Source organism: Sphaeramia orbicularis, chromosome 12 (genome assembly GCF_902148855.1).
Source record: "Sphaeramia orbicularis chromosome 12, fSphaOr1.1, whole genome shotgun sequence".
NCBI lineage: Eukaryota > Metazoa > Chordata > Actinopteri > Kurtiformes > Apogonidae > Sphaeramia > Sphaeramia orbicularis.
The window spans coordinates 48,944,568-48,964,132 of record NC_043968.1 but is presented as its reverse complement, the minus strand read 5'-3'; the positions used below and the strand labels follow the sequence as shown (position 1 = coordinate 48,964,132).

Sequence of the window (19,565 nt, the reverse complement as noted above, 5' to 3'; positions counted from 1 at the left end):
TTAATATCTTTATATAATTATATGAATCTTGCTCAAAATTATTCAACATTATCTTACTTTGGTGCAGGGATTAGCACTGTCACCTCACAGCAAGTTTGCATATTCTTCCTGTGTTTGCATGAGGTCTTTCCAGGTACTCCGGCTTTCAGTATGTTAATTGGTCTTATTCACCCATAGGTATCAATGTGAGAATGTATGGCTCTTTGTATATATGTATGTCAGCTTTGCCATGAACTGGAGATCTGTCTTTGCCCATTGGTAACAGGGATAGGCTCCAATATCCCTGTGACCCTTCCAAGGAACAAGCAGTTTGGAAAATGAATATTACTTTCCTCAAAGTCTTATTTTGCAGTCAACAACAATTTCAATTTCTCAAACTCTATCATATATACTACATATAATGCAACTAGTTTGAATAATACTAGATGTTCATGTTACATTTTCTTGTCTCGACAGAGGAGGAGTACAAACGCCTGAGTGAAGCTCTGGCTGATGAAGGTTCCTACAATGCAGTGGCTTTCAAATACAGTGCAGACTACTATGACCCATCTCAGCCCACAGAGGAGGAGGAAGCTAACAAGGAAACTGGTGAGTACTCTGAAACATCCAGCAACTGTTCAGTCATTTTCATACAGAAATGAAGATGGCACTCGGGTCAGCCATCACAAGTGCAGCAGTGTAAAAAAAAGATGAAGTGACAAAACCTGGCAAACTAGCAGAATACAAAAAAACAGCAAATGCCCACACAGTCTTTCTTTGGTCTTTCTGCACCTACATTCAGTCAGTAATACTTCCAGTAGGCATCTGCATATCCTGGACTTAAGGTTATTCGAAGAAATATACGTATAATGTGCATTTACATGTGCGAACAGCAAATTCATGATGTCCCTTGTGTGTATTATATGTTGCTCAGAGTTAGATCTTTGCCCTTTGTGGTAAAGTAAAGCTGTTGATTTTTTGGGCTGCTGCGGTCGACTATCAACCTCACAGTAGCTTTCTCTAATCCTTTTCATTCCTACCCATAAGAGCATCTGCAGAGTCCCCTCCAGGGTGTCATAGAACATCATTTATAACAGACCCCGGTATGATGGCATTTACTTTTGGGATTAATATATATTTAGTCTGCTCATCACCTGTAAACATGAGCATTAACTATGGTTCAGATCATCCATATATAACAGATGATCCATATCATATTATCTGACACACATACACACATGCAAATGATGTGGATTTTGCTGGTAGCACTTTTCTCCCAGTTAGTGACTTAATGACCAAGCGTACTTGGTGGTACATTTTATGGAGATGGTGAAGCTGAGTTCAAGCCAGAATATATTTATACTGTTTTAGATACACATTCATGACCAAAGCTATCATCGCAAATGACCAGCTTAAAGGAGTGAATATGGGGAGTTGAGTGAAACACAGAATCATAATATAACTTAAATCATTATCTATGATGTTTGTCCCTGAGTGAAAGGCAGATAAGCCAGAAGGGTAATTGCAGTTAAATTTTTGACCTGTTAAACCTCTCAAATACTGACAGATTTATTCTTTTTAACATTCGCCTGATTGTTGTATAGTTGCCTCACAGTATGCCTAAGTTAGACTTTTATTTCTACAGGGTGTTTTATTCTTCTCTACAAGCATGCTTCCTTCTTGTTTCGAAATAAATTATTCTATAGCTTTAAATATTTACCTAGAAGTTGTCTGCTTAATGCAACCTTTTGAATGTATTGTTTCTAATTACAGGAATTTGTAACATTGTCATGAATCACACATTAAATTATTTGATCGGTCCCAATCTCTACATTTAATACAGTATTGAATGAAGAGTGTACTGTATTTATTTTGTCAAGTATTGGCTATTGTATAGTTATAAGATATGTTTACTGACTGGCCCAAAAGAAGTCAACACATGGTTTTAACTAAGCTAAGAGGTATGAGCCTTCCACTGGAATTTTAATGATTAATATGTATATATTAACATATGTATGTATAAAGTTATTTTTACCCTAACTGATGATGCTTCTCATTTCCTAAACAACCATCAGTTTGACAGAGAGCATAAAGAATGCACTGTGTTTTAGGGATGTCCCGATCTGATCTACAGATCGGTATTGGCTGCTGATCTGGCCTTTTTTAGAAGATCGGATCGGATTTAGTCACGAGATCGGGCCGATCCGGGTTTGGGAAGGGGGAGGACAAACGTCCTGCCCCATCAAATGAAAGTTTCCGGAGGTAGGGAGAAGCTGCACAACAGCAGGAGGCTTAGAGGACTTAGTAAAGCGTCTCTAAGTTCCACTTTTACTCTGCGCTTATACGCATTATGAGGTCCAGTTGTGATGTGCGAGTCTGTTTTTTTTTTTTTTTTTCAACCCACGGGGCTTTTGTGGAATTATTTGACCCGACCCAACCTGCCCCGCAAATAAACTGACATTCTTTTGGCCCGCCCCAACCTGACCCGTGAGTAACCCGCTTCACATCACTAATGCACGGCACCGAACGCACCTCCATATAATACCTGGACGGACCTGTCCTGCACTACAGCAGTGGAAAATAGAAAGTTCTAATTTGTCCCATAGTATGAATTTGGAAAGTGCAAAAATTATACTAAGTTATTAAGAGTCAAATGTGTCATACTTGTTTTAGTTCAGGTTCCACATTCAGCCCAATTGTGATCTCAAGTAAAATAGTAGTATGATAACCTATAAATAATGACTCCAATTTTAAATCAAAATTTAATTGTAAAAAGTCCATATTAGATCGGGAGTGGATCAGTATCGGCAAAACTAATCCCAAAAATCGGATTGGAAGCAAAAAAATCCAGATTGAGACATCACTACAGTTTTTTGATGGAAAAAAGGTCATGTGGTCTGATGAGTCTAGACTGACCCTATTCCAGAGTGATGGGTGCATCAGAATCAGATGAGATGCAGTTTTAAGTGATTACCCATCATGCCCAGTGACTACAGTACAAGCCTGTGGGGGCAGTGTTATGATCTCGGATTGCTTCAGTTGGTTAGGTGTAGGTTCAGCAACATTAACTGTCCAAAAAGTATATTCAGGTGAACATGAATATACTGAATGACCAAGTTTTAATGTCTGTGGATTTTTTTCTTACCTGATGACACAGACATATTCAGAGATGATAATAACAGGATTCATCAGGCTCAAATTGTGAAAGTGTGGTCCAAGGAGCTTGAGACATCATTTTCACACATGGATTGGCCACCACAGAGTCCAGAGTTGAAACCCATTAAGAATCTTTGGGATGTGATGGAGACTTTATGCAGCGCGCCAACTGTCCAGCATCAATACAAGACCTTGGCTAAAAATTAATGCAACTCTGGATGGAAATAAATGTTATGACATTTATCGTCACTTTGCATGATGACTGTGTGGTATAAATGATGCCAAGGAGAATACATCCCATCATCAAAGGGAACAAATATTATGTTTATGACTTTTTTTTACCTGATAATGTATTAACCCAAATAGTACAGTATAGTGCTATATATATATATATATATATATATATATATGGACATATATTTATGTATTTATTGTAACAAATAACAAGACATTTCTTTCTTTCTTCCTTTTTTTTTTTTTTTTTTTTTTTTTTTTTTTTAAATGTTTAAAACTTTGACACCACAGAAGAAGCAGAGCCTGAGGAGAGTGAAGAACCGTTCATTGCACCCCCAGGATTGGCCATCCCTCCTGATGTCGAGCTGGTGAGTGTTGATATTTTGACTTTCTTTGATAAATTCCCTGATGTACACATACACACTAATTGCTTGAAGGGCAAATACAAATGATTTTTGTTTATATCCACTTGATAATGGTTTTGTGCATTGCATTGTGAAGATTTTATTGGAGAAAATTTGATCAGTTTGACTCATTAGGTACAATACCGACATGTCCATGTTAACTTCGCAAGATGGATAAAGCATTATACATTAAACAGTACTGTGCCTCATTTTCTCAACGACAGCTTGTGACCACTGTAACAGTTTTACACTGAAAACCAGAGTGTAACTTCACTGGAAAGCCTGAAATTGTAGAATGGAAACTGTATAAGTTCAGCCCTGGGGAATGGTTCGCAGAGGTGCTGAGCCATTCTTGTCTTGTGGATGCTGGTCTGAACAATAGCCAATAAACTCACAAGTGGAGCATTTTCCTTTTCCCCTGAAGGTAGAAGCTTTGTTTCATTGAAATGTGTTTGTGTTCAGTTTTTGAAGTCTTTATTTAAGGACAGACTTCACAGCTCTGCTACAGAGCACTGTAGGGATCTAGGAAAGTTAACATTTATAATATTTTTGTCTTTAAATACACTTGTTGGATTTTACCATGTATTCCTTTAATCAAGCTATTCATGTAATGGCAGATGAAATCCAACAGTGTGCTGTAATGACTTTTTCCATTTTGGTATTGTGTTATTTGTTGTCCCATGTTGTGAAATTTACACACATTCACAGCCTTCATGTCCCCTGTCATCTGCATTCATTTACCACTGTCTTATGTCTGACTAGAAATACAAGCTTTAATTTGGCTAATGACTGTGGATATTTTGTGGAAACCCCAAACTATGCTTGTGTGTTCCCTACAAAGAACAGAGTAGCTGTAGTATATGGTACAGATAAATTCATCTCTTAGTCCCCAGAGTCTGTAGGATTTTTATTTCTTTAAGTGCATGTCAGTGCAGCTTTTTGTCATGATTATTTTTAAGATGAGGCATAATGTATTTCCTCCAATCAGAGAGTTATAAAAGGAAGAATAGAGGACAACAACGGTCAGCATGGGAGGAGATAAGACATTATATTATGTTGGTATTCTGAGTGATGAAGCAATATTATGAAACACAAGAAAATAAATTATATAGTTCTAAATGTAAGTATGACAGTAAGACAGTGGAACAAACGATAAGACAGACTATCAAAGTGCAGGTATAGTTGCAGGTGTGTGTGTGTGTGTGTTGCAAGAGGAATCAGGCAGTGCTCAGCTGTTTTACAGCTCTTGAAAAGAAGCTATTTTTGTCCCTGTGGTGCATGAGTGAATTGTCCTATATTGCTTGCCAGAGGGGAGCAGTTTGAAGAGGCAGGGTGGGTAAGGTCCCTGATGATTTTGGAGGCCCTCCTCCGACATCTGGACAGATAAATGTTCTCCACTGCCAGCAGTTGTGCTGCTGATGTGTTGAGCTGTTCTGGTGACCTCTTGCAGAGCCTTCTGATCTTCTCTTGCATAGCTGGCGTACCAAGCTGTAAAGTTACATGTCAGTACACTTGATAGAAGTTTCTGAGAAGCTCCTGGGTCAGTCTCTCTCCTCAGTCTTCTCTAAAAATAGTTATTGAGCATTTATTATGGTAGTGGAAGTACATGTAGCCCAGGAGAATTTCTCTACAATCTTCATCCCAAAGAATTTGAAACTGTCCGCTCTCGTACTTAATTTCCTCTTCAAGTCCAGCACAATCTCCTTTATCGTCCTGGTGATAAGGTTGCTGTTGTGTCAAAGCTATAGGCTGTCAGGGTCTGGGCCTCATCCCTGTATGCTATGACAGCATTGTTTGTGGTCAAACCAATGGCTGTTGCATCCCCTGGGAACTGCACAGTGTTTCTGTTGCGTGGGCAGGTAGACAGCCCTGAGTGAAGAGTGCGTACAGCAGAGAGGATCAGCATACATGCCTGCACAACAGCATTCAATATGTTTTTAAGTCTGGGGATACACAGCATTTCTTATTTCAGCCTTGAGTTAAAAAGTTTGCATCAGTGTAATTTTTGATTACACGTGACAGAAAATCTCCTGCATAGCATGGTGTACTAAGCAATGAAAACAGGCCCATCTTGTGCTCCCTAACAGGTTTAAAAAAATGTCTATGTAAAAGGGGTTTGTTTCTTATAGATAGAGGGAGAGAATTCATTATTTGTTGAGAACCTTGACTCCTGACTTACTGACATTCCCGCTAAAGAATCCCCTCCTTCAGGCCCTTGTCACCATAGACATAACCAACTGCACCATTAAAAGACTATTTTCAACTCTAATTTAGATAAAAAATTGGTGTTAGGACATTAGTGATGACAAACAAACTGAACTGTTGGTCCCTGCTCTGCTTTAAATAAAACTGGGGAGTTATTGGACTGTAATAAAATACTCTCAATTCAACACAGAGCCTGTTATCTGCTGCTCTGATCATCAGATGTAAGCCACAATTTCAGACTTTAGTAGCCTATGTTTTTGTTCAGTATTGGGGTTTATTGGAGCCTTTAGTTCAAATTTAAGTTTATGTTGTTGCATGTCTGTGTGTGTGCACATGTGCGTGTGTGGTTTCTCTGTCCGCTTTGTCAGAATATGTTCATGTGCTTGGAATGAAATGGGTGTTTTGGGTTTTTAGTTTGGCCAGGTTACATGGCATCAGCCAACCATGGGACTGAGATGTTTGGCTTCACTGTCATAGATGCATCGTGTCATACATGTTTATACACAGTCTTTGATCATTCCTTGGCCCATCCCCTACCGTTCCATCACGTTTCATGAAAATTGGTCTGTTAGTTTTTGTCTCTTGCATCTAGTGGACAGATTAACAAATAGTAAATAAAATAACCTTCCTAGCAGACAACACAAGGTCCAGGCCAGAATGGAATGGAACACGCCACAATTTAACTGTATTTACCTTAACTAACCTTTATACAAAATAAGAATTGTAATACTGAATATAGTGCTCTGTGTGTATTGGTATGCTGTTTGACTGTTGCACATAATATGTCAAAATTTGTGTCTTGGGAATAGCAGAGCTTTTGTTAATTTATGGTTGCAGGGGAGGATGTTTCCTGGTGTATATCACTGCAACATATAAAAGTATTACAACCCCCTTTCTTCTTAATGGCTAGGTTTTAAAAGCTGTGTGTAAAGGGTCCTTGTAAGTCACAAAGTCCTTGGCAGCTTAGAACACAATAATGGTCTGTTAGTGTTAGACACTGGCATCTTTTTGGCCAGTGTCTTGAAAGGTGGTATTTATTATGACTTTTATCTTGATGAGATATGTGTGTTCTTTCTGGGATTGCTGCAGTTCTGGGTAGTCTCTAGGTAATGACAATGATTAATCATTGAAAGCACACAGGGGGAACAATAATGAATGAATAATGGACCATTTCTTGTTCCACTGATTTCCACCCCATGTGTATTTTCAGAATTAATGTCCTCACAGTGAACATAAGAGTGCTTGGCATGAAAGTGCTTCAGATGCAAAATTGGTATTGTCCTTGGTATGAAGATGCTATTCATGAACTGCGCATTTCTGCTTAATGTTTAATGTAGCAGCACCTGTACCTGTGCCACTGGTCTTTTTCACTCTTTTTTCACATTCAGAAGTATTTTAAATGGAAAAAACTACTGCTATTGCAACTTAATTTCTTGCAGAAAGAAATTCAATCAATTTGATTATTCTATAAAGACATTCATCAACAAATTGTATATGTTCAGTTGAAATATTTGTGCTTAGTTCTTATCATTTTCTTGTCTTGTCTTTGTAGCCAGCAACTATCAAGACCCATGCCATCATTGAGAGGACGGCAAACTTTGTATGCCAGCAGGGAGCTCAGTTTGAGATAGTGCTGAAAGCTAAGCAAGCTGGTAACTCCCAGTTTGATTTTCTTCGTTTCGACCATTACCTAAATCCCTATTACAAACACATCCTGCGAGCCATGAAGGAAGGTCGCTACAACCTTGTCTCAACCAACAAACAAGAGCAGTCACAGGGTGAGTTCCAGAAAACATCCATCTTGTGCCCAATCTGACATCACATTTACAGTGATATGTATGATAATTAATTTAAACTGTCAAATATGTGAAGCATGAGTGATCAAACATAACAGGAAAACAGACGACAGTAACATTTAGCATTACTTATTAAAATGACTTTCATTCATACATGTATACATGATTTTATTAATGGTGTCTCTGTAGAATCCCAATCCGATGACTCGGATGAGGATGGAGATGGCAGCTACCTTCATCCCAGCCTGTTTGCCCCTAAAAAGAGCTCTCGTCTAGAGGAACTGATGAAGGTAATGTAACTGCGGACTGTGACAGCCCGTCACAGTTCTATTTGTCTCACCACAGTCTCATAGCCAATTGTAAACCTGTGCCAACCTGAGTCAACAAAACAAGTTTTTGCTTTGTACAATGAGAAGAGCATCACTTTATTCATTCTCTGTCTGTGGAAGCATAGAGACTTTACTTTAGCTATGTAACTCCCTGCACTCAAGGTACAATCGCTTTGCTGATCTGACACAAGGGTAAATAACAGGTAGCATAATGAAGTCAAGAGTAAACATGGTTGAAGAGAAAATAGAACAAGTTAACCTAGAAAAAATGTTTAGCTAATTTCCACAATATAGTACATAATTAAGGATACTGAAATTGATGCTACACTATTTTCACACTTCTCACAGTTACCATTAAAAGATCTCTAGCATTGTGTTTTGAGTAAATGCATCGATAGAGCATCAGTGTAAAAGCAGGTTTACTGAATGGGTCACATATCATCTGCCACCATCAGCTGAATGTGATCTGAAGTGCTTTTAGGCCCATCATCATGACTTTACGGTGTCAGTGAACCCATAGTGATATCTGGACTTTTGCTATTGTCAGAACAACAGAATGTCTGGTAACGCTTCTATGATGCAAACCAGCGATGATGAAGGGCATCTGCAGAGTATGTTCTCCCCGATACAATAACATTTAAAATAAGGTTGTTATTCCCTTGCTTCCAAATTCCTTAAGTCAGATATTAAATGGGTACATTGCTGCTTCCATTGTGTCAGATATAAACATGCAGTTGTATTTCCGAGTTAGACATGAGTTGATCAGAAGATATCAGTGTTGTTGAGGAGTAAATGTGGCAGTAGGAGGTTACTGTCTGTCAAGAACTTAATTTGCTGCAGCTTTTTCAGCACTCAGAAATATTGCTTTAATTACCTTTTTCAGGGGTATTCCTGCCAAAATGCCACTCCTCTACAGGGTGGGGAAGCAAAATTTACAATATTTTGAGGCAGGGATTGAAAGACAGTGTATGACTAATTAGTTTATTGAAAGTCATGAGAATTTATTTGCCACAAGAAAATTTACATAATAGAAAATGTTTTTATTCTGTGTCCTCCTTTCTCAATAACTGCCTTCACACGCTTCCTGAAACTTGCGCAAGTGTTCCTCAAATATTCGGGTGACAACTTCTCCCATTCTTCTTTAATAGTATCTTCCAGACTTTCTCGTAATAGTTTTGCTCATAGTCATTCTCTTCTTTACATTATAAACAGTCTTTATGGACACTCCAACTATTTTTGAAATCTCCTTTGGTGTGACGAGTGCATTCAGCAAATCACACACTCTTTGACGTTTGCTTTCCTGATTACTCATATGGGCAAAAGTTTCTGAAAAGGTATGGATAATAGTGTTAGGTATGATTATGACATCAATGTATGTTTGGTTTCAAAACAATTGATGTAGTGCCTGCTGAGAAAAAGCAACTAAATGTTCATTGTAAATTTTGCTTCCCCACCCTGTATGTGCTGTATTAAATGTTGCTTTCAATTTAGTTAAACTCTGAAATGGCACTAAATGGGTATATTTTAAACTATCCATTCAGGGTTTTCAGTAGAGTAAACATATCTTTACAAAAAGAAAATAAAGTGAATTGTCTTCCAAAGCCTTTACAAGTCATGGACCCGGACCATCCTCTGGCAGCACTCGTTCGAAAAGCGCAACAGGAAAGAAACGGCACTGCAGCAGTAGAAGCCAAACCAGAGGAAGTGGCAGAAGTGGCTCCATCCAGTGCTCCAGCGCAGTACAGTGCCGACCGTGGGTACCCTGTTATCAATACTGACAGCAAATTCCATGTGATCTCATAATGACAGCCTCATGGCATCTAGTTTAGCAACTGTTTTATTGTTATTTTTACTTTTCCATGTTCTTCTCTTCTTAACACAGCAAAAGCGGAAAACTCAGAGAAATGCTCTGATTCTAAAAAAAAGTATGGGATCTGAAGGAGTGACGGTTTTAGACTGAATAAAGACTGTTTAGAATAAATGAGACAAGAGCAAAAGAAACTAGACTGTTTCATATCAAATGAAAGGAATGCCTGTCTTTCATGCAAACCATATGGAAGGCCATATGGGTATCTATTTGTTATGAGTCATATCGACTCCCTCTCAAGTTATTTATTACACTGCTACATAAGTACTTCTCCACTTACAGTATGCGTTCATCCAGCACTGAAACCTTTGCTGAAATAAACTTGCCATCATCAGTGACCCGTGAGTGTTTACTGGTCCATTAGTGCAATTTATTCATCCCTGAGACAGTTGAGGAGGTTGTACTTTGACCTGATCTTTGCTGCTGAAATCTGGATGATGTTAGTGTTAAATTGGTTGTGGATGACCTTGCAGCTTAATGTTGTTGATACTCATTGTTTCTCAAAACCTGCACAGTTAATTGGCCCATCCATGTGGCTCTGCTTGGCTTGGCCCTACTAGGCAGTCTGTCTTTTGAACATGTTATGGCAACTATTATGTGAGTGTAAGTTGTTTCCTTACATCTTTTGTGCTGAATTCCATTGCTTAGGTTGACAGCTATAGGTATTCCTTCCAAACCTAGTAGGTACACAGTAAATATGCCTGAAAATGTGCAGGTCTTATAAAAAATTAACTTTATCATTACCTTCATCAACGCATCTGTCGAACTGACATCCATGTGTCTAGTCAACCGTTCAACCTCGTGTACTATTTGGACATCCACTTACTCACTTTTAGTCTTTATCTAAATTGTGACACATGTCAAGCTTGTAAGTGAGAACTCCCATTTTGGTATTTCATTTTCCTGACTAGAGAAAATTGGATGTGTCATTAAAGTCAACCAGCACAGTGACTAATATGTTAATATTACATTGCCTCCTGTTTGACACTGCTCATTTATTTAGCCCCTGTCCCAGTATGGCCCCCATTATCTCCCCCCTCCTCTCTGTTTCTGCACTTTTCAGTCTCTGTTAAACAACTGAACACACATATTACCTGTAAAAAGGGTAATTTGTTATCTGAGTTTGATTAATCACTGTTCCAAACATGTTAACCTTCATGTCATATTATTAATTATGAAGATACTAACAGTTAACAGCACCGTTAAAAAGACAGAAATTACAAAACATAATCTTCACCAGACAGTCTATGACTTAACTAATTTGGACTACTAAAGGTATAATTGAAAAAGCACTAACCGGTATAGATTTCTTCATATATAGACAGCTGCTTACACTACAGCTTCACTCAGAAGATTGGATTTTTTTAAAAATTCAGTATTTCACTTTTTAATCAAAAACACATTCTCAGCCAAGTCTTGGGTTTTGGGGTAGAATGGTAGACAAGTTGGCACAAATGTTACCGGTTCCGTTGCTAAAGGCTGACTATATTTTTGTCCAGAATTTCCATTCAGCCATAATAATGTCATGTCATCACAGTAACTGAAGACAAATGTGACATGACAGTTAGTCTTAACTGAGGTCAAACTCCAGTAGAAATATGGTGAAGACAAGGGGAACAACTCCATATTTATTGAACATGGTTGAAGAGTGCATGTTCTTGTCAGTATGATGGCCAGGTATCCTAATGTTTTTGTTATCACAGATCACTTTTCATGTGGTAATTGTGTGCGAATGAGTAATTGTTTCTTAATATACTGTGTCAATACCTCCATTCATCCATAACTCACACATTCCAACCACGGACAAAGAACCATGCAACTTTAATCAGACACAGCTTAGGGGAGGTGGGAGCTGTGTCATGTAATAAGTTCCTCTCCATTTTTCTCAGCAGCAGTGTACTATGGGTACTACATGCTTCCAGATGGAACATTCTGCTTAGCCCCCCCTCCACCTGGAATAGATGCCACTTCCTACTATAATAATATGCCATCAGCTGTCATGGCCCCCCCTGCTACTTCTTCTGGGGCTTTGCCTCATTTGAGCTCCACACCTACCCCTCCTGAAACCATCACCATGGCACCACCAGCTGCAGCCACCTCTCAGGTTACCACTTCAGCTGCTCCTCCCGCCAGCGTACCTGAAACCAGGTACAGAGATCCACTTGTACTATGGTCTAACTATCCACAACTTATAAAATGTTCTGTTTTTGTTTTGTGTTTTTGTTGTTTTTTTTTAGAATTTTACATTTTGTGTTTTTATTTATCACAAATCAAGCACTAAACATCTTTAATTTTTCCTCATAAAAACAGTTCAAAGCCTGAAGTTCAAGTTTCCACACCAGTGATGCCAGCCATCATTCCTCCACCCCCTGACATCCAACCTGTCATAGATAAGCTAGCTGAATATGTTGCCAGGAATGGGCTAAAGTTTGAGGCCAGTGTCCGTGCCAAGAATGATCCACGGTAAGTGTTCTTACCAGAAATAAATTTGTTACTCAGGTCAGGTCTTGATTTTAGCAACTCTTAGCAGGAAGTTTCCCTATACATAGTTGTGAACCTCTTTATCATCTTTTGGCTCCTTTTTTATGAGCGCTCAACCTCATCTTTAACAGTAAGTGTTCTTGTCTCTGTCTGCTATAGGTTTGACTTTCTGCAGTCTTGGCATCAGTATAACACCTATTATGAGTTCAAGAAGAATTACTTCATGCAGAAAGAAGGAAAAGGCTGGCCAGAGGTACGAGGTTTTTATATATATATATATATATATACAGGGTGAGTCAGAAAAAACGCTCTTTTCATTTAAAGAAATTGTACCACTGAAATGGAAATGCTTATTTTTCTTTTGATCATAGTCATATTGATGTGGTTATTGAGCATGTCTGGCGATTGAATCATTGATTTATGGCATAGCATAACAGAGGGAATGTCCATTGTTTATTGTGCACCGAAATATCTGCCAACACAGTTTATGCCACCGTGAATGAAATTGAAATTGTCAACCATTACAGCATGTTTACTCACCATCAAAATGTTTTGTCTCAACGAAGTCGTCCGGCACGACCTTCAACCTGGCTACCATTCAGATTGATGCAAATCTGTGCTCGTTGTCGCATCTCTAACACAGCTCTTCTCGCCATTCGTGTTCGTCGTAGGGCTTGGATTTCAGCCGTGATGCAATTTCGGAGTTCCTGAAGAGTTTGTGGAACAGTCTGATACACACGGTTTTTAAGATACCCCCACAAGAAAAAATCAAGGGGGGTCAAGTCCGGGGATCGGGGAGAATTTTGTCACCATGAAAGCTCTCTGCACATCCGTAAACTGTGGTCTTGCCATGATGAAAACTCCCTGGGCACTGTCATGTAGGCCTATGTCCTGAGTGTGAAAGCAAAGCCCCGACTCCTGTAATTGCTGTCAATTTCAAGTTTGTTCACTGTGGCATACATTGTGTTGGCAGGTATTTCAGTGCCCAATAAACAATGGACCTTCTCTCTCTTATGCAATGCAATAAATCTATGACTACATCACCAGACATGCTCAATAACCACATCAATATGACTGTATGGTCAAAAGGAAAATCAGTGTTTCCGTTTTAGCAGTACAATTTCTTTAAATGGAAAGAGCGTTTTTTCTGACTCACCCTGTATACATATATATATATATATATATATATATATATATATATATATATATATATATACATATATATAGTGTGTGTGTGTGTGTGGGGTGTCATGATTGTACTTGGTAGATGCTCTCATTTGCATCGTATTGTTCATCCAGTCTGAGCCAGACTTTGATATCTTAGAAGCTATTGGCTAGATTGCTCTGAAATTCAGGGTGGTTAAGATCACTTTACACTTAACATTAATGTTGAAATTTATGCAATTTCGCCATGTACACAAATATTTCTTGATTATAAAACATTTCAAATATTTCAAGCCGTCATCACATTTTAATCAGTCATGCAAACATGAGATAAATCAGCCACTGCCATCAGTGACGTGCAGATTACTGAAGTCATGTTGTCCGTAATAATATATCTGTACAGTTTTTATATTTGTTACCTTTTGACACCTTCAGGTCATACATTTCCCTGATTCTGTAGTTGCACTATTAGCAGTATGAAAACTTAAAATAGAATAGAATAGTTTATTGTCATTGCATTGCACAATACAACGAAATTTAAAAGCTCTTCGCTACCTATTCACTCCCAAACACACACACACACACACACACACACACATATACGCACACCCACTTACACACCTGCACAGGCAGATAGCAAATAAATACAGTGGTAAAGTGCTGATGAAACTGTGTCCTCAATGGGATTTCTTCTTATCAGGGTGTTTTTATTTTTCAAATTATTTGTTTGTTATTGTTTCCTGTGATATTGTATCGTAATTATTAGAATTGTCTCACAGAATTATTATCATTATTCATTCTCATTACATATCATTTAACTCTGCTGTAGATGCTGTGTTAGCAGATAAAGCCCAATAGATCTGAGGGTAATAGTTTCTCCCCCACATATGATCTTTGCACTTACAGGAAACAGTCATTTGTCTCCTGTCTTGAGACTCCCAGTTTCCCACATTTTATCCAAAGGGAAAAGGTTGTTGAGGCATTCACTGCACTGCACTTACAGTCAACCTTGAAATTGCTGATACACTTAAAAGTAAATTAAGAAAAACTGTAATCCAAAATGCTGAAATTGCAATATAGGACTATTCTTATCTTATGTGTCTTATCTTACCCATCTCTTATCTAATTCCAATTGCACCCAGTAGAGAGAGAAGGCGGGGAAAGTGATATTTAATTTCTGATAACATGTCTGATTACACACTGGAATTGGTCTTCTGATTTATGTTTTTAACCAGAAAAATAATGACGCGTACAACATATGTTTGGCATATATCTGTACTAAAAGAAAGTAATATTGAATTATGATATTTCATTGTAAATGCTTATCATAATAACGTATTGTATTCTGTATATGTATGGATGTATGGATAGATAGATAGATAGACAGACAGACAGACAGACTAGCATAAATCCACCATTGTAGCTGTGGGAAGATTTCCCTATGGGAACTTGAATACACCAAGATATGAACGATATCCTGAATTATTATCCCTCTCCTGAATTTATCCCAAAAGACCTCTCCCTAATTAGAACAAAATGCAGTAGATTTGGATATTTTATTCAGTGGCCAGTTAAAAAATGTCTTAATTTGTCTGAACCGCACAGATACACACACAGACAGACAGGTGCTCTAAGACCTTCCAGTATTTTGGTAAGCTAGCAGAATCCCCAACTACTGTGTGCTTTGCATTAATATGGTATTTGAACCTGGAAGTGCTTCAGTGAAAAGAAAACTCCTTCCTGCAGATTATGCATAATACTTTATGTCAACCGACTTTTCCGTCTTGGGGTTTTTTGTACTCATATTTCCCATCGAGAGGGCCAACGTGTTGTTTAGTGTCTTCCATCTTTATGGGTTGGTTCTGCTGCCTGTCACTACCGGACCAACTGCCCATTTGCACATGTGCAATGGTAACTACTTGGACAAACTGCCTGAAATGCATCGCCAGAGACGTGATGCGATGTGAATTAAATCAGTCCCTCCTGACTTAAATAAAGTGAATTTTAAAGCAAAAAGGTATTTAATGTGGAGATGAGACTATTCCTCAAATGTAGGTACCAAATTGGTCAGTTAAAAATGTCTCAATTTCTCAGAATCATGCAGATACACACTCAGATGCACACATACAGACGCTCTGAGACCCTCCAGTGTTATGATGTAGAAGATATAATATGTACATAAATATATTAATTTATAGACAGGTTCTTTATTGTGGCACAAGCTTAAATGAAGATCTTTGTAAAATTGGATTGTGGTCAGCTCTAACTTAATGACCACTGTGATTCTTTTAACTTGTTAGAAAGACTCTTAACAACTGTGTAGAGTTGTTGTTTTTGACAAGAAGGACCTACGCTGTGTCTCTTAACTTAAGTGCCAGACAGGTTTCATAGGTGAGCTTTGGTGTTCACTCATGTGTTACGTTAACAGGGAGGTTATAGGGTCTCAGAAACCCCATCTGGCCTCATTTCCTCCTAGTCAGTTGAATTAAATACAATGATCCAATCAGTCACTTTGTACATTTTGTAAAGTGACAGCAACATGTGCTTGCATTTGCTTTTTTAAATATGTACAAACATACAGGTTTGTTGACTTTACTTTGAGAGAAGAAGGCAAGAAGTGTTTGAAAAAAGTTTAGCAAAGAGCAATTTGTCATCTGATGAATCAAATCCATTAGCTTGTCAAGAGTGTAGAGAAGTGTGGGCCATTAGGATACAGCTCAGGCTGCACCAACAAGCAGCAGCCTGGCTTTCCTATCAAGAAACCTGCTTTGTGTTTGTGATTTGTGCTGTGGTTAATGGAATGCAGATATCACTTCTCTCAGTCAGTGGTATTATTTAGAGTTTCATAGTTAATGAAAAAAGTGAAAATGGGAGCTAAAATCAGTCAAAACAGACAGCGGGGGGGTGCACAGTTGTTGGCTATATCAATGTAAAGTTAAAAGTTCTGTGAATTTTGCAGTTGAAGAGTGAGTAAATGTCATCTGTATTATAAAAGCCAAGTGACCTCTGTGTGCATGCGTGTGTATGTGTGTCCGGGGATTCACACAAAATCTGGAAGGAGCTGACTGCTGCAGTTTGGCTTACTTACATATTTTTGGTCAAGGAAGAGACTAGCGAAAATGGGAAGCTGATAAGACCAGTGTTTTAGGAGATATTAGTAATTTTGGAATACAACAGCCTCACAGTCACGTTCCTATGGCCAGAGTGTTTTGGCAGTGACATGCGGTACAGCATGCATGAATATGCAACAGCATAAAAAACTACCACATCTAGAATCCATGGATCCCCACCGGTCAATGCACTAGTTTGCACATATAAAGATGCAAAAATCCCCATGTTTAAGATTATCATTGTGTGTACAGAATGTCAGATACCAAAGCTGACAAACTATATTTAATATGTAATGGGATGATTGACTTAAAGCCATATAGTCACAAACATTTATCACTTAGAGGTAAAGTGTGTAGCATTTAGTGATAGGTTGTGGTGAAGGTGCTGACACTGACAAACTGAATACCTTCCTCACTCTTGTGGATGGAGAAAAAAATCCACTCTGGTCTTTTTAATTGAATGTTGTCCACATGTCAACATACAGTCGTGGGTTGCAGTAATACACTTAAACAAGGGATGCTACCAAAAAAGGGTAGAATAAGTCTATTCTGAGCTACTGTGGAAACATGGTGGTGAATGCAGCAGAATCCAGAGTCTGTAGATATAAACAGCTGATTCTAAAGTAAAAAAATGCTGTCCTTATTTTCACATGATTAAACATTAATGAAAACATAATTATATGTATTACATAGTAGGGCTACAACTAATGATGATTTTAATAATTGATTTATCTGTAGATTATTTTAATAACTAATCACTTCATCGGATAAGCAACATAGGCTGCAGACCAGTCACTAATAACATCCCAGCAGTGGCTTCGGGTATAGTTAGTGAGCACTAGCCCACTACCTAGACTTCTTATGGCTAGAGACTAACAAGTTATAGTCTTCAACCAGCTCCGGTTATAGGCTATCAAACTAGTGTTGTATCTTTTAGTTCCAGTCAGTGATAAGCAATATTAGTCTGGTGGCCTGATAAACGGAGATGGATGGAAACATATTGATTAGAACAATAGTGTCTAACTAGCTAGTGGGCTAAAGTAATCATGACCTGTATGCCATTTTAAGCTAGGTTTATATTGTTCCCAGTGCCCATAGCAGCCCCGTTTGCCCGAAACATACTGTGCCGTGGGATTTTGGTCATTTTTTCCCCCATATTCAAGTTTTGTTACATAAACAGCGCACTACGTTTCAGCCAAACGGGACTGCTTGGCATCTGAAGCCTCAGCTGTGCTCCTCTGTGTTTTCCTCTGTTACACTTCACAGTGTGAGGGCATGCCTCAATACTAACATGCTCAAGACCCAGCAAATTGACTGCCGAATTCATTGGCAAATCTAAATATTGATTTGGATCGATTTAATCGATTCATTGTTGCAGCACTAGTACATAGCATTCTGTAGTTAGATCCTCTTAAATGTTGTGCACTGGGTCTTTTTAAGCAAGTTCAGAAATTTTTGGCAACTCATAGAGTCTAAAAGCCCTGCTCCACTACTGGGAAGTTCTCACATCATTTCAGCAATTGCAAACAATTTTGCTCAACTGTTCAGCAGCTGACAGCAGCTCATGCTGTGAAGGAAAAACTTCAGCCATTAGAAATAAATAAGTTTAACGAAGGAAAAAAAAAAGAGAAAAGTATAGCCTGAACCTACATTGACATGTTCATTTAAAAGCTATTATTCAAATGACATCTTCCAGTCACTGTTAGATTTGAGCACAGCGCTGTAAACAGCACATCTTCATCTTCTCTGCTGTCAGATTATCCCTGATTGAGTCTATTGAAGTCAGTTTAACACATAAAGCACAAGATGCTATGTTTGGCTTTGGCCTATTTTTGCAGTGAATTGAATGTAATTTGTATAAACAAAAGGTTTAGGGTGTTATGCTGATTGTGGGTTGCACTTATTGTTAAGCTGAGCTAACAGGTTATCACCAGCAAGCATTTTTTCCATTTCAGCATTAGCCTAAGTTGAACCTCTAACCAATACAGATTTGGCAGCTCCACCATGAAACAATGATTCCCTTTAAGGGCAATTATCTTTTGAACTGTGTAGTGGCTCAGTATTTTTGGGAACATGTGTGAATCCTTCACCTTCACATTTTGGCTTTGAGGGAGTTTCCTCAAGCTTCTGATCCTCTCAGCTTTGATTTTAGTTTTTGTTTTTTGTAAAGAGTTAGATTCTCTGGTGCCTCTGTGAAGTCCTTTGACTGTTGAAAACACTGTTCAATTACAACTGAATGACAGGAAGTTGGCTTTGAAGCATCATTCAAACATGGTAAAATGCATCCCATGAGGATTGGTATTCTCCGGTGGCATTGCACTCATTGCTACTTGTGCCTTCTCATTCCATCGTAGTTTCTATTTTGGACTGGATCCTAAAGCTCTTTGTTCACAGGTAGTATACTGAGGGTTTCCGTTATCTCGAACATGCACACACGCCAGCTGTAAAGCCTTGTGTGGATATTGTATTGATGTAAGAACTAACATACCATATAGTGGTGTATTAGAAAGCCAATTAAGGTATCTAAAGTTTTTTTTAAACAACTAATTACTCTTCCAGATAAGTGATTAGCCGAGAAAACCCAAGGGGATTTGAGGTAAGGGCAAGAAAAAATAATGGTGAAAAGATCAAATCCTTTTCAGAAATGTGGGGAGGCATTAAGTGGGAGTACAGAAACAATTATTACAGTGCACAGCAATCATGGTTGGGAAGACAACATTAAAGAAGATGCTGATTAAGCACCAGAGTAATTAAAGTGATTTCAGAAAATAAAAGAAATTGCACTCTCTGCTTGGATTACTGCTTGGAACTGCTGATCGGTTAATTTGTTTCATACTTCT

At 38.3% G+C, this 19,565-nt stretch overlaps 1 protein-coding gene across 4 annotated transcripts in view; it reads left to right on the top strand.

Moving 5' to 3' along the window:
* Nucleotides 1-19,565, top strand: part of sfswap (splicing factor SWAP) — a 64,148-nt gene that overhangs the window by 4,216 nt on the left and 40,367 nt on the right. For 3 of the 4 annotated variants that reach the window (XM_030149089.1, XM_030149087.1, XM_030149090.1), the window contains 8 exons: nucleotides 457-588; nucleotides 3,661-3,737; nucleotides 7,531-7,756; nucleotides 7,964-8,064; nucleotides 9,706-9,856; nucleotides 11,863-12,118; nucleotides 12,278-12,433; nucleotides 12,611-12,704. In XM_030149089.1, coding sequence (XP_030004949.1) covers nucleotides 457-588; nucleotides 3,661-3,737; nucleotides 7,531-7,756; nucleotides 7,964-8,064; nucleotides 9,706-9,856; nucleotides 11,863-12,118; nucleotides 12,278-12,433; nucleotides 12,611-12,704 — 1,193 coding nt within the window. The remainder of the gene's footprint in view (nucleotides 1-456; nucleotides 589-3,660; nucleotides 3,738-7,530; nucleotides 7,757-7,963; nucleotides 8,065-9,705; nucleotides 9,857-11,862; nucleotides 12,119-12,277; nucleotides 12,434-12,610; nucleotides 12,705-19,565) is intronic. The other variant, XM_030149088.1, reaches the window with a different exon arrangement.